At 33.0% G+C, this 13,162-nt stretch overlaps 1 protein-coding gene across 5 annotated transcripts in view; it reads right to left on the bottom strand.

Annotated features, from left to right (window-relative positions):
* LOC111514053 (uncharacterized) overlaps positions 1–13,162 on the bottom strand; it is a 453,014-nt gene that overhangs the window by 35,344 nt on the left and 404,508 nt on the right. For all 5 annotated transcript variants that reach the window (XM_074184385.1, XM_074184384.1, XM_074184383.1 and 2 more), the window contains one exon: positions 8,781–8,931. In XM_074184385.1, coding sequence (XP_074040486.1) covers positions 8,781–8,931 — 151 coding nt within the window. The remainder of the gene's footprint in view (positions 1–8,780; positions 8,932–13,162) is intronic.

Raw genomic sequence — 13,162 nt, forward strand, 5'->3', positions numbered from 1 at the left:
TTTGGTTGTTGCTTGTACGTTATTTCATTGTAATTTCAGTTTTTTTTTCAATACAATTTTATTTTCGGTTAATCTTTTTAATTCCAAATCAATTTATATTATATTAGACAATGGAAGTCCGAACTGATGAAATACACCACACGAAACATTGTCAACCACCTTCAAACAAAATATTACCTTTGAAATGAATAATATTTCAATGAAAAGGCCTCATACACTACATTTTTTATGTAACGTTCATCAGAAATCTAGTTGTACAATCAAATATATAGTTTCTCATGTCGACTCGAAGCACTCGAAACTCACTAATCTAAATTGAGTCTCTTCTCGTTGCTGTTTTCTCCTAATAGCATGAAACTTTCAACTACATCTCTAACAAATACAGCTGAGCATAAGTGTCTACACTAACAATCATTAAAACTAAAATGTGTTGATGTTTGTGCTGCAAATCTGCAAAATGTATTATAATGAATGCAAGCAGAAGTAGGGATGGTAGTTGAATAATCTAGTGGAGGATTTTAAGATGGTTGGGAAATATTTGCGGATCGCATAATGATTCGCTTGTTTCATTGTGCCAAGAGGAAACTTCTAAGAATCCGGAAGTTTAGCATGGTCGAATATTGTCAGTAATTGCATCAAAACTGAAAACTTTGAATGGAATTTGAAATCTATTACACTGTACCCTTCATTTCTACTCTATAATTGTTGAGATTATGAATATAAAAGTGTACGAGTGTATGATAGTCCAATTCTGGTTCATTCCAATTCTGTTTAAAAAAATTCTGTTTAAAATATGTTTTTCCATAAACCAGCTATCGTACCCCTACGAAAGACAACCCTCAGAAGTCGAAACTTGTGCGAGCTAAGGATTAACGAGGACTTATCTTTTAACGTGTGATTCCTAACACGGGTTGGACGATAGGACGTGAAAATCGATCGTTTAGACTAGGGCTTGAAGCACCGACCAACACGGTAGTCAATTCGAGTGAGTGAACAAAGCACCCACGTCGAACTGCCTGGCCAACGACCGAACAATTGCTTTTCATTTTCTTGAAAAACAATCAACACTTTCTGGTCAAACTGAAAATTGTTTGTGAAAAATTGTTAAAGTACATTCATGAAAATTAAAAATATTCCTTTGTCTACATTCATCCAGTACAAGATATTTGACACTATTTTTCTCATGGGAAATTTCAAGATTTGGGAACGACACACCTGAGTATCCCATTCCAATCTTCAAATTTTCAATTAGTTGATAAATAGGAACACCCAACTGATTGCATAGAAAATATTTCAAGAATATCTTCAAAGAACAATAATTTTTCCTGTTTTGACCCACGATTATTTTATCGTGAGTATTGATGCTTAATGCACACAAGAATTACAGTAACATCTGGCTAGATGTACTGTAAACAAAAGAAGATTCAATTCTTACTTACAAGGTTTGAAACGTAATGAATTAATTTTACAAAATGCAATATTTCACATCGGTAGTTAGAGAAGGGGTCAGATTCGCCATTGTAGGGATAGACAGAGGTTTTGGAATAACATATGCAGGAAAGGTCATAATTCCCAAGATACAAGGAACAATTAAGGAATTTAAAAATCTACCTATTTGTAGCTTACAATATTTACGTGGAATAAACCTTTAATTTACGGGTTGTTTGAGAAATGATATTCGAAAATATAAAATTTTATGAGGATAAGTGGATTAGAAAAGACCCGTACATCAGAAAACCAACTGGAAAACCCTGATTAGGAAACCCTTGGAAATAATGAAAAATCAAATAACTTGAACAAGATTAGTTAACAATAATTAAAATGAAAATAATGCCATAAAACAATATGTTTTGTTGTATAAATTTTAGAGCTGGCAACTCTAGGCTGGATACTAAAAAATTAGGATTCACTTTTTTATCAGTAATCAATTCTTTTTTCAGCTACTGAAGGTTAACCCTGATTGTCTCCAATATTCTTCCAGTTTCTTCCGAAACTCAAAACTATCAGATATGTACGTTGGAAGTTGAGTTTTACCCACTGATAATTTTTAATCTTTCGGTTTTTACGGTAATGACATCAACTTGAGAATTTTAAATAGGATAACCTGTCATTACACTTTTGTATTCTTCTCAATCATATGTATGAACGTCTTCGTTAGGTCGTTTTAAGAAAGTAAGTTCCTATGAACACACGTCCGGAATTGCTTCGTTTCTGAAACACACGGCATTGAAATTTAAAAAAAAACGAAATTCATAAAATATCATAAATATCCTTTCACCAATTCGGTAGAAATTTGCCATAGTTATTTAAAGCAGTAAGGCGCTTATTTAGCCCGAGCTAGATTGAAATTATTAGGTCCAGTGGCATCTCAGTGGGCACCACAGACAACAATATTGAGAAAAAAAGTACGCCACTGATTGTAGAATAGAATAGAATAGAATATTTATTTACCAATATTTGATACAATAGTGTATATTTGGCACGTCACTTGAATATCACACACAAATAAATATCACAAATGTCACAAATAAATGTAGAGTCATGTAACAAGATGAATAAAAACAGAATCATCACATTTTCACACATGAACATATTTACAAATATGATTGTATAATATAACTTATACTTGTCAATTTCACAAAAAAACAGGTGTATATGAGACAAAATAAAATATTTGTCAGGTGTATATGGGATAAAACAAAATACTTACACTACACAAAAAGTTTACACAATGAGGAGATAATTTAGATTCCTCATTCCTCCTATTTTCCCTTTGACAGGTCATTTATTTCTATTTAATAAACTCATCTATACTATAAAAAGCATTCAGCATCAAATATTTTTTTATTTCATTTTTAAATGAAGATAACGTCATTTCTTTCATAGGCTGAGGAACACAGTTATACAAAATAATACAGTTATAGTATAGAGAGTTTTTGAATGCAGCTGTTTTATGCCCAGGTATCGACAATAATTTTTTATGTCGTGTATCGTACATGTGCCTTTCCGCAGAGGTATTGAAAGAAAGTATATTAGTTTTCGCGTACACCAGACATTTATAGATGTAAATGGGTACCGTAAAAATATTATTATTTATAAAAGTTTCTTTACAGCTATCTAAGCGATTTATATTGAAAATCAGTCTCAGTAATCTTTTCTGAGCAACAAAGACGCGCTGTAAATGACTCGATTGTCCCCAGGTTAATATATTCAATGAAATATGTGAATAAGCTAATGCATAGTACACACTTACAAGACCCTGTTTGGCAATTGTGTCTTTAAGCTGTAAAATGGCAAAATAAGCTTTATTAAGCAGCTTGCAGACGTGGTCAATGTGTGGTTCCCATGTTAACTTGCTGTCTATAAAGGTGCCAAGGAACTTAGTTGTTTCAGATAGAGCAAAATTACAGCCAGGTGTTAATGGCCTCCTAAGGTTAAAGTTCATAAAAACCGTTTTCCCATGGTTTAAAATAAGTTTATTTCTTTGACACCACGCATACACTTCGTCAAGCGTTACCTGAGTTTTGTGGTAAAGTTCCTCCTCAGTAACACCCGACACAGTAACAATGGTATCGTCAGCATACAAAGTGGTGGCACCATATTGAATATGATTCGGTAAATCATTAACATAAATTAAAAAGAGTAGTGGGCCTAAAATAGAGCCTTGTGGAACACCGAGAGTTACGTCTTGCATGTCTGATTGGCATTCATTACATTTTACAATTAGTTTTCTATTTTCCATGTAGGAATTGATATAGCTTAGGAGACATCCTCTTATTCCGATATTATATAATTTTTTAGACAGTATGTTCCTGTCCACTGAATCAAAAGCTTTCGATAGGTCAAAAAATAGAGTTAAAACATATTTGCCATCATCTAGCTCTTTATATACATTTTTGAAAAAATGTGCGGATGCTGTCTCTATTGATTTTGATGGCCTAAATCCATGTTGACAATCTGTAAAAATTTTGTTCCCTTCAATATATGCTAAAATGCGGCAGTAGAGAATTTTTTCTATAATTTTTGAAAATGCACTTAGCAAGGATATTTGTCTATAATTTTCTACTTCACTCATGCAGCCTTTTTTGGAAATAGGGATTAAACAAGCTATTTTGAGAAGATCAGGAAACTCTCCGCTAAGAAATGACTGATTTATGAGGTGCAGCAGTGGGTCTATGATGTTATTGCAAATATTTTTTATGATGTGAGTAGTGAAACCGTCTATATCAGCCGACTTTTTATTTTTAAGATTGCTTATAACAGTTGCTAATTCATTTTTACTCAATGGATAAAAAATATGGAATTTATCCTATGTTCAGACAAAGTACAGGGCAAAGATAAGTTATATCCGAAATTTTCGGCGATATGATCAGGCACAACGCTAGAAAAATAGGAAGCAAAGCAATTTGACACTTCTTTTCCATCAGCAGTTAAATTGTTTTGAATATTCAGAGTAATATTTTTAATAGTTGTTGTAGTTTCTTATTTTTTTAGATTATGAAACTGAAAATACAATTTTTTCGTCGCTTGTGTTTTCCTTATATCAAGGATTTCGAGAAAAACATGACTTTTAAAAACTATCCAAAAAGCAAGAGTGAATAATAAACAATTTCGACCTTAAAGTAAATGAGCAAAATGTCCACCTTCTGATGAAAAACACGACTGAAATCTATTTGTCATTAATTGTCTGACATGTTGAAAAATACCTGGAGTATTTCTTATGGTATTGCAATTGTAAATTATTCCTCAAGTCATTCACATCTGGTACAGGAGTTCAATAAACAAGAGCCTTCATATGACTCCATAAATATAAACCAGGAGGATTCATATCAGGACTTCGAGCTTGCCAATTTTGAGGTCCTGCACCTCCAAAAAGTCCGTGTAGGATTCACCTGTTAATCTTGCTGGTAGAAAAAATGGGCCAATTAGGTAGTCACCAATCATTCTTCTACCCAAACGTTCTGCGAAAATTGTTGCTGAAGATGACTTTCACTAATAACGTGGAGATTTTCGTCGGCCCAATAATGGTCATTGTGAAAATTCATAATAGCATCTCGTGAAAAATTTGCTTCGTCCGTAAATGAAATATTTGGTGTGCCATTGTATTAATTAACCATCTGCAATACATTAATCTTGTGGGTGGAAATCCCGAGACAGTAGAGCTTGGACCCGCTCTATGAGATATTGGCATAGGAGGTTTCTTTTAGGTACTGTCCATACGGATTTTGGGCTGACTTCCAGCTGCAGTGCAATCTTCTTGGTACTATTTGAAGGATCTTCTATCGCATCAAGTATAGCTTTTTCTAGTTGAGGCGTTGTTACAGTTTTTTGTGTTCCATCACCCGCATTTTCACTAAAACTCCCAGGTTAACGAAATTTTGCATGTATCGTTCAAAACGTTTTAGTACATGGAATTACTCTGTTAAGATATCTGTCCAGGAGGATCCTCCATAAATAAACTGCATGTCAGCCATTTCAGTGTTAGCTAAATTATTCATGAAGGAATCACTGCTAATTGACAACTCTGACTTTTACTGGTATGACAACACAATCACTGTCAGCTGGTCTCCAAAGCGGATGTTCATGATATGCAAAGTGGCTTCAATTTTTTATTTTTCAAAAACCAATCTATACATGAAAAAAACAAGAGCGACAAAAAGTTTTATTTTCAGTTGATTAACCTAAAAAAAATTTGAAATTACAACGAGTTAGTGACGTTCTTTTTTTCCTAATATTGTTGGCTATGGTGCCCACTGGGACTCCACTGGACTCAATAATTTCAATCTAGTAAGGGGTCAAATAAGCGTCTCATTACTTCGAATAACTGTAGCAAATTTCAACCATGATATTTTATGAATACTAATTTTTTTAAACTTGTATCTCAGAAACGAATCAACCCCGGACATATGTTCATGGAATCTTCTTTCCTTAAAACGATCTAATGAATCACCCTCTGAAGTTCCGTACCGTAGTTAGGAAACACACTGTATATGTTATTTCCAGCCATTACTTTAAGATGCTATAAAAGTACAATATGAAAAGTGGTCAAAAATTTAATAAATATGAAAAAGAAGAACAGCTAGTGTGATTGCAGAAAAATTAAAAGAAAACAGGGGTATTTCATGGATCACTTTGTTCTCAAACAACAATAATATATAAGTTGATTAAATACAGGAAAGTATGACAAGAAAGCTCACAATAACTTACAATATTCCGCTGAATGATTATATAAAATATTACGTGAAGGAAATGACTAAAATTATAATTTTAAATTTTGTTCAGTATGCACAACTGTAATTATTGGAATAGCAACTGAACTGACAACTATCATAAATGAATTGATGCATGTAATCGATTTTTGCATTTTTTGCTCCGTATGACTCACCGGCTTGTAAATGAGTCATGTCATAATGTATACCAGGTATCGAATACATGATGTTTGAATAATACAGTGATTCCAATGAAATCAAAACAAGGTATGTCTCTATAGCTGGTGTTTGAAACGCGTTCCTGTGATAGATACAAAGATAGTGTGTGTTTTGGTCTGGTTGGAAAACATATTTTCAGTAGATTCATTTTACGCCAGAGGTGGCGTCAAGTCATCTATCAAGTCATAATTATGTCTGAAAGCTCATGTACATTCTTCTACCTACATTCTCCTTCCTTCACCTCATCTATTGTTATTCACCTCCGTCTCCTCTATCCTTATTCACCCCGTTTCATCTAACCTGATTCACCTCCATCTCACCTTTGAACATTCAATCTATACTGTGATGCTTGCTTTCATTTCCCATTTTATTGAATATTTCATCGTCATCTCCAGAAGAATCACTTCCAATCTCTTGTCCTTTTCTCACTCTCGTATCCTTCACTGCTTTCCAGGATTCACGATCAATTTTATTCATTTTTTGATTGTAATTATTACTTGTCTGATTATTCTATATATTTCTTTCACGATGAAGTGTATATTTTCAATATTCATTTAATTCATGTGAGCATATTACTGTTTTTTCGCTAATTTTTCATTCACAAGATTTTTTTCATTCATTCTCCATTTTGTCGTTACTCAAAGAATTGATCTTCTACTGTGCAAAATTTTTTCTTCATAGTCATTGGGTTTATATGAAAATAATTAACATTTTTATTCAAAGATTATTGAGCTTATAGAAATTCTTTCGATGACGTCGAGATTATTCAGTATAGGACATGAAGAACTGAAGGAACCGAAGAACATAAATGAATTAACGTAACGTAACGTAACGTGATAGGAGATTATCATGAAAAATGAAAATTAAAACTTTTATCACTTTTATTCGTTATTACAATAAAATATAGAACAATATTAGTTACGATTAAAAGTGGTATAGAAACATAGAAAGTTTAATTTCTCATTTTGCATAATAAATTGACTGTATACTGCCCACAGGATACTCAGAAATCACATGCAATGAAAAAGTTGATGACTGTGAACGCGAATCATGAACTCCATAAAAAATTTTGGCTGTAGAAGTACCAGAATCAATCAGAATGATTTGAATTGATACTATAAAAAACAGCCTATGACGCTGCAGTGTTTTTCGAAGACTTGCAAGAAATGAACCATTCGGACGAATTTCCAACACTAACAAACAGAACCAATCAGAGTCACACTGGAGGTGTTGTTAAAGGCTACGAAATTACTGCATAGAAAAATGACTAATCGGGAAAATATTTCCATCACATTGCTTTCAAAAATTAACACTCAATCACCGATAAAAATCTCATTCCACCAGAAACTCCATCGAATATATAAATCCAGAATATACCATAACGTCCCATAGAGAATGTCCTCTTCTTCATAATCATACATTGGAGTGGACCTATTGAAAGAAAAATTCGAATTACGTCTAGCATCACGGGTGATTTCCCGAGGGAAGGAGAAGCAATTGCCTTGAGTTGAATGTTTCTCATTCCGACTGAAAGATTGTAGCTTGATAGTTTCCACACTAATTTCGTTATCGTTTTGCTCAGCTGTGACTACGGCCGAAGGGATTACTGGATGCATTTCTTGCGAACGATGGCATGGTCGTAGAAAGTTGTCATTGCACTTTTCCGAGAGAATTTCCTTTATGATGAAAATTGTTTTTCTCAACAACTTTATATCCATTTTTCATCACTAAGAAACTATCAAAGAGGATGAAGGTTTGCTGAAAAAACTTCTGTGGGAATTATTTCATGTTTCGATAAAATTTTGACTAGAATTTTACATTTAATTGAAAATTAATCATTTATTATTGTAATGTGAAGTGTTTAAATATGAAACAAATAAGCTGAACGTATAAGTACTGCAAAACTTTCTTACAACATATATCAGATTCAAATGTTTGTAAATTCAAGTAACACTTTATGCGTCTTTCATTAAGCGGTTTCTATGTTTATTGAGTTACAAACCTCTTCAAAATGAATAATTCATAGTCCGGTTGAACTCGGTCCCTTCTGTGGAAAGATCGTTTGCAAATATGGAATTGGCCTTCACATTCAACAAACTACTCCCGTGGCCATTCATTCTTTGGAAAAAGTTCTCTCCGTTTGACCAATGTAAAGTTATGGGCAAGAACCACAACAGTTGATATTCTGAACATTGAGATCACTAAATATAAAAATTCTGGCATGGGGATACAATTCAATTTTTTTTTCAAACAAACGACAATTTACTTTGTATAGAAATAGTCAAAAAGTGCTCATGTGCACTTGGTAGATGTCATTATTCTTCAACAGTATGGTTATCATGCAATACTTACCACTAAAATCTATAATTTCCCGCCAATCGTCCTCAAGTTTATAAAGCGCGTCGATTGACTCACACTGTCCTTGAGGATATTTCAGGATGAGCGGTACTCCCTGTTTTGAATATTTGTCTAATTGGTCGATAAGAGCTTCGTATTTGGTATCCTGGAACAAAGTTATTAATTTTAATCACCAAAATGTATTACATCATACGGTTATTTTGTTTGGCTGTGTTTGTCATTGACGACTTTTGTATATTTATCCTAGAGCTGTAGGAAATTTCCTAAATTTTATGATATTGGGAACTGTGCGAAAGTGGAGACTTTCATCGTACTCAAATTGCTGTTCATTGTATACCTTTGGGACCACCGTCTCAGGGAGGTCATTCATAAGAACACCACTGTCCAAATAAAAGAGGTCTTAAAAAGTGTTATTCGAGGTGTGTTGAGTTGAATCTCAAAGCAAGCAGTAACTGTATTTTTCCGTGTACTTGTGACATATCACCAAAATTCAGTTCGTAAACTCTAAAGCCAGATACGGTCAATGGTGTGTGAAATAACGAAGGCAACAGTCCGAAACTTCACGTGTCTTCGGGTATATTATTCATAGAAGACATTCTTTGCTTTCTTTGTTCCAAATATTGAACAATGGGTTGATCAACAGCTTTTCCTATTCAAGAAACACAAAAACGCATGAGTTTTTCGCTATACAAAAGTTTCTCCAGGTATGCAGTAAATACACGCCTGAAGAAGTTTTTGTATAACAAAACACGTGTTGCGTTTTTGTAAAGCTGTTCAACGAAAATCTCACAATAAAATGTTTTTTACATACGTTATGAATTTTCATCAAGTATCGGCCGATTCGATCACACAGCTTCCTCTGTGATACGAGTATTAGACACCACTGATAGTTATGTAACTGGTCTTCATTTAGTTAGACACATTTTGTATCTTTATGGGTCTAGATTTCAGAAACAAGAAGAAAAACCCCCTTTTTTTGTAAGGCATGTTGAAGATTCTACAGATTGGGAATTGTGAGCTTAATCATTATTTGATTTCTATACGAATTCATGGATATTTGATAACAATTTTCCTAAATCTATCATACAAAATTCACTGTATCAAAATCGATTATCTTTCAGAATGAATATAATTTTCAATTCTAGAATACAGAAAACAACGTACATTCTTCATTTCCGGAAAGTCTTCATACATACTATCATAAAATTTCAAATCCAACTTTCACTGTAATATGCCTCTTTGTCGAAAACAATAACCACATCATTTGTGAGATGCTGAAACTTTTTGATATGAAAGAAAAGTTTCAATATCTTTCCATTGTTCTCGGAAACCAACTCATGTAGGTAGTAGATATATCCTGGGGAGATAATGTCAATTTTCTGGATTGCTGGAAAGACTATTTTGTGGAAAACACACACACAAAATTATTATTATATATTTTAATGATATTTCTACAAAAGGAAAATTGCAATGCCGGTTATGACACATTGGAAATTGCCAAAATATTTTTTCACTTGGTTGACTTCCGATGAACTTCTAGCGTATTTTCAGTTTCGAGAACAAAATTAGATGTCAGTTCTGAGATGCGAAAACTTTTTGATATGAAAGAAAAGTTTCAATATTTCTCCATTGTTTCGGAAACGAACTGATGTAGGTAGATGTACCCTGGGGAGATAATTTCAATTTTCTGAATTGCTGGAAAGTTTATAGAAAACTCATGTTCCGGGCTTCATGTCTGATATTTGACCTACTCGTCTTTCATTCAGAATCAGACTATAATCGTGGTTGACCACAGTCAATCTACCGTGCACATGTCTAAATGTGCACATACACACACACACACAACACACACACATACAACATATAGACAAAATTATTATTATCTAAAGTATTTTCAATGATATCGCTACAATAGGAAAATTGCAATGCAGTAGACAGATTCATATAACAAATTCAAAATACTAAAAATAAATAAAATTTTGTAGTCATATGTTTGATTCCATAAACTCGTTTATGAAATAGGAAAAACTTTCGAGGAATGCTTTTTTGATTACATATTTGAATTTGTTTATGTTCATATTCTTCAATTCTAGAGGCAACTTGATTATACAATTTTATGTCTAGTGAATTTTATGCAGAAGTGGTTAGTCTATATCTCGGAATAACTATTTTATTGCAATTTCTAGTCTTATACGAATAGTCTAGTTCACATGTACTTTTTTTGTAACATTTTTCAGCCCTGTCCAAAAATTACGACCAAGGTGTCATTCGATTCGTATTTTTGCCTAGAAAGTTTGAGGAAAGGTCCGAAAACGTGCCGATAAAAATTACAAAAGTTATAAACAATTAAGTGAAAAAAAATGGGGCTTTAGTTTTTTCTTAATATCTCGGAAAATTTTCAAAATTTTGGAAATTTGAAAAGATCAATGAATTTGCGTAAAAAAAGTCCCGACTCCCGAAACTGTATCTCGATTATTTATAATTTTTACAGAGCCCTAAAAATAGAGCCAAAAGCGGGTAGTCTGGCTTCCGCGCGCCTTTCGTCACTCTGACATAAAAACAAAAAAAATTATTTAAACATATTAAAAGTGAATATTAAGAAATAAAAAAATTCATGTAATGTTGGGATACATCAATAAACAATAATCCGCAGTCAAAAAATTTTTGTCCCAATTTTAACGTTAAATATAAATTTGTTAATTAATAACTTTTTCTGAATTGAAAGTTAATATAAAAATCCCCATAATTAATAAACTAAAACCCTGGTATTTTTTTCCTTTGTTGAAGTTATCCTTAATAGACAAAAAAATAGATTACCGTTGCCAAAATAAAAAAATTGTTCACTCACATATCATACATTTATGATATGTGAGTGAAAGATAAAAAAGTACGAGATTTTGGGTACATTTGGACTTTGAACTTTTGCGAGAAGTCTAAGGAGAAATAACTGACTAGAGAGTTTTTCATAAAGTTTTTTAATATGGCAAAAACATTTCAAAGTTTCATCCAATGTGATGCCCAAGAAACTAATCGACCCTTCATTCAATGTGGAAAATGTGATGTATTGCGTTTTACTCCGATTATGTTTGAAATGATTGGGGACCAGTGATAGATATTTCCATTTGGTATTTCACCTCATCATGATATGAGTTAGCCCCATAAAAAGTTGCATCATCATCGAATAGTACACAGTTCAGGGTATCCATATAATCAAAGATATCGTTGATGTATATAATGATCAAAAGAGGACCTAATACCAAATTCTGTGGTACACCGTGTTTTACGGTTCAGCTTACTGAAGAAGCTTCTTTCAAACATACTGATTGTGATCTGTTAGAGAGGTAGGATTTGCAAAACCATTTGCTACGCCCTTGACGCCATGATATTCGAGTTTGTCAAGAAGGATACTGTCAAGTTTCATAGATTCTGAATGGGTTCAACAAATTCAAATTCAGTTTGTTCATTACGCTCACAGTGTTTTTTGTAATTTGTAATTCGGTTACATGATCGCAATTAATATGAATTGTAATATGAAAATATATTTTTAAAATATTTAGTTGTTTCAAAAGATTTGTCCGTTTTTGTGACTTTACTTTGAACTGTAATATCTCAGTGAATTATTGTTCAATTTGATCGAAATAGGCGCCATTTGAATCAGTGCACTTTTGCCAACGTAACACAAGTCGATTAATTCCATCATCATGAAAATTGTGTGCTAGAGATTTGATGAAACTGACCAAAGCCGATTTTGCCTGATCCTGATTGGGGAAAGTTTTACCCACGTGAATGTTGTAGAATTGTGTTCGAAAAAGAAGGCAGTCGTTTGACAAGAGGTCTGGAGAGTATGGTGGATGAGGCGGAACTTCGACGCTCAATTCATTTAATTTTCGGACGGTGTGGGTCGAGACCACCTGGGGTGTCGCGAAGCCTCTAAAAGAATGTTGCTATAGTCACAAAACCTCAGTAAAAGACAAGTTCAAAATTATATTTTTATTGCGAAAATATTAATTGAAGAACATTTGTAGGAATGACTCGTATGGCTCATATTCATATTGATGTGAAGGTTGCGCCCATTCTCCATTAACTAGTCTTCAAATTGAATGATTTCTTTGTTTACTTTTCATTTGAGTGATTGTCGTGATCATAAAAAGAATAAAAAGGAAAAAGAATAGAATCATCGTATATACGGTTTCAGTTATGTGTAACATAATAAAAATAAAACATATTTCATCAGTCCGGACTTCCATTGTCTAATATAATATAAATTGATTTGAAATCCCTGAAAAAATAAAAGATTAACCGAAAATAACAATTTTATTAAAACAAAAAACTGAAATTACAAGGAAATAACATACAAGTTACAACCAGAAAATAAA

Source organism: Leptinotarsa decemlineata, unplaced genomic scaffold (genome assembly GCF_025532065.1).
Source record: "Leptinotarsa decemlineata unplaced genomic scaffold, Ldec_3_MD MMD2_tig00026354_RagTag_RagTag, whole genome shotgun sequence".
Classification (NCBI taxonomy): domain Eukaryota; kingdom Metazoa; phylum Arthropoda; class Insecta; order Coleoptera; family Chrysomelidae; genus Leptinotarsa; species Leptinotarsa decemlineata.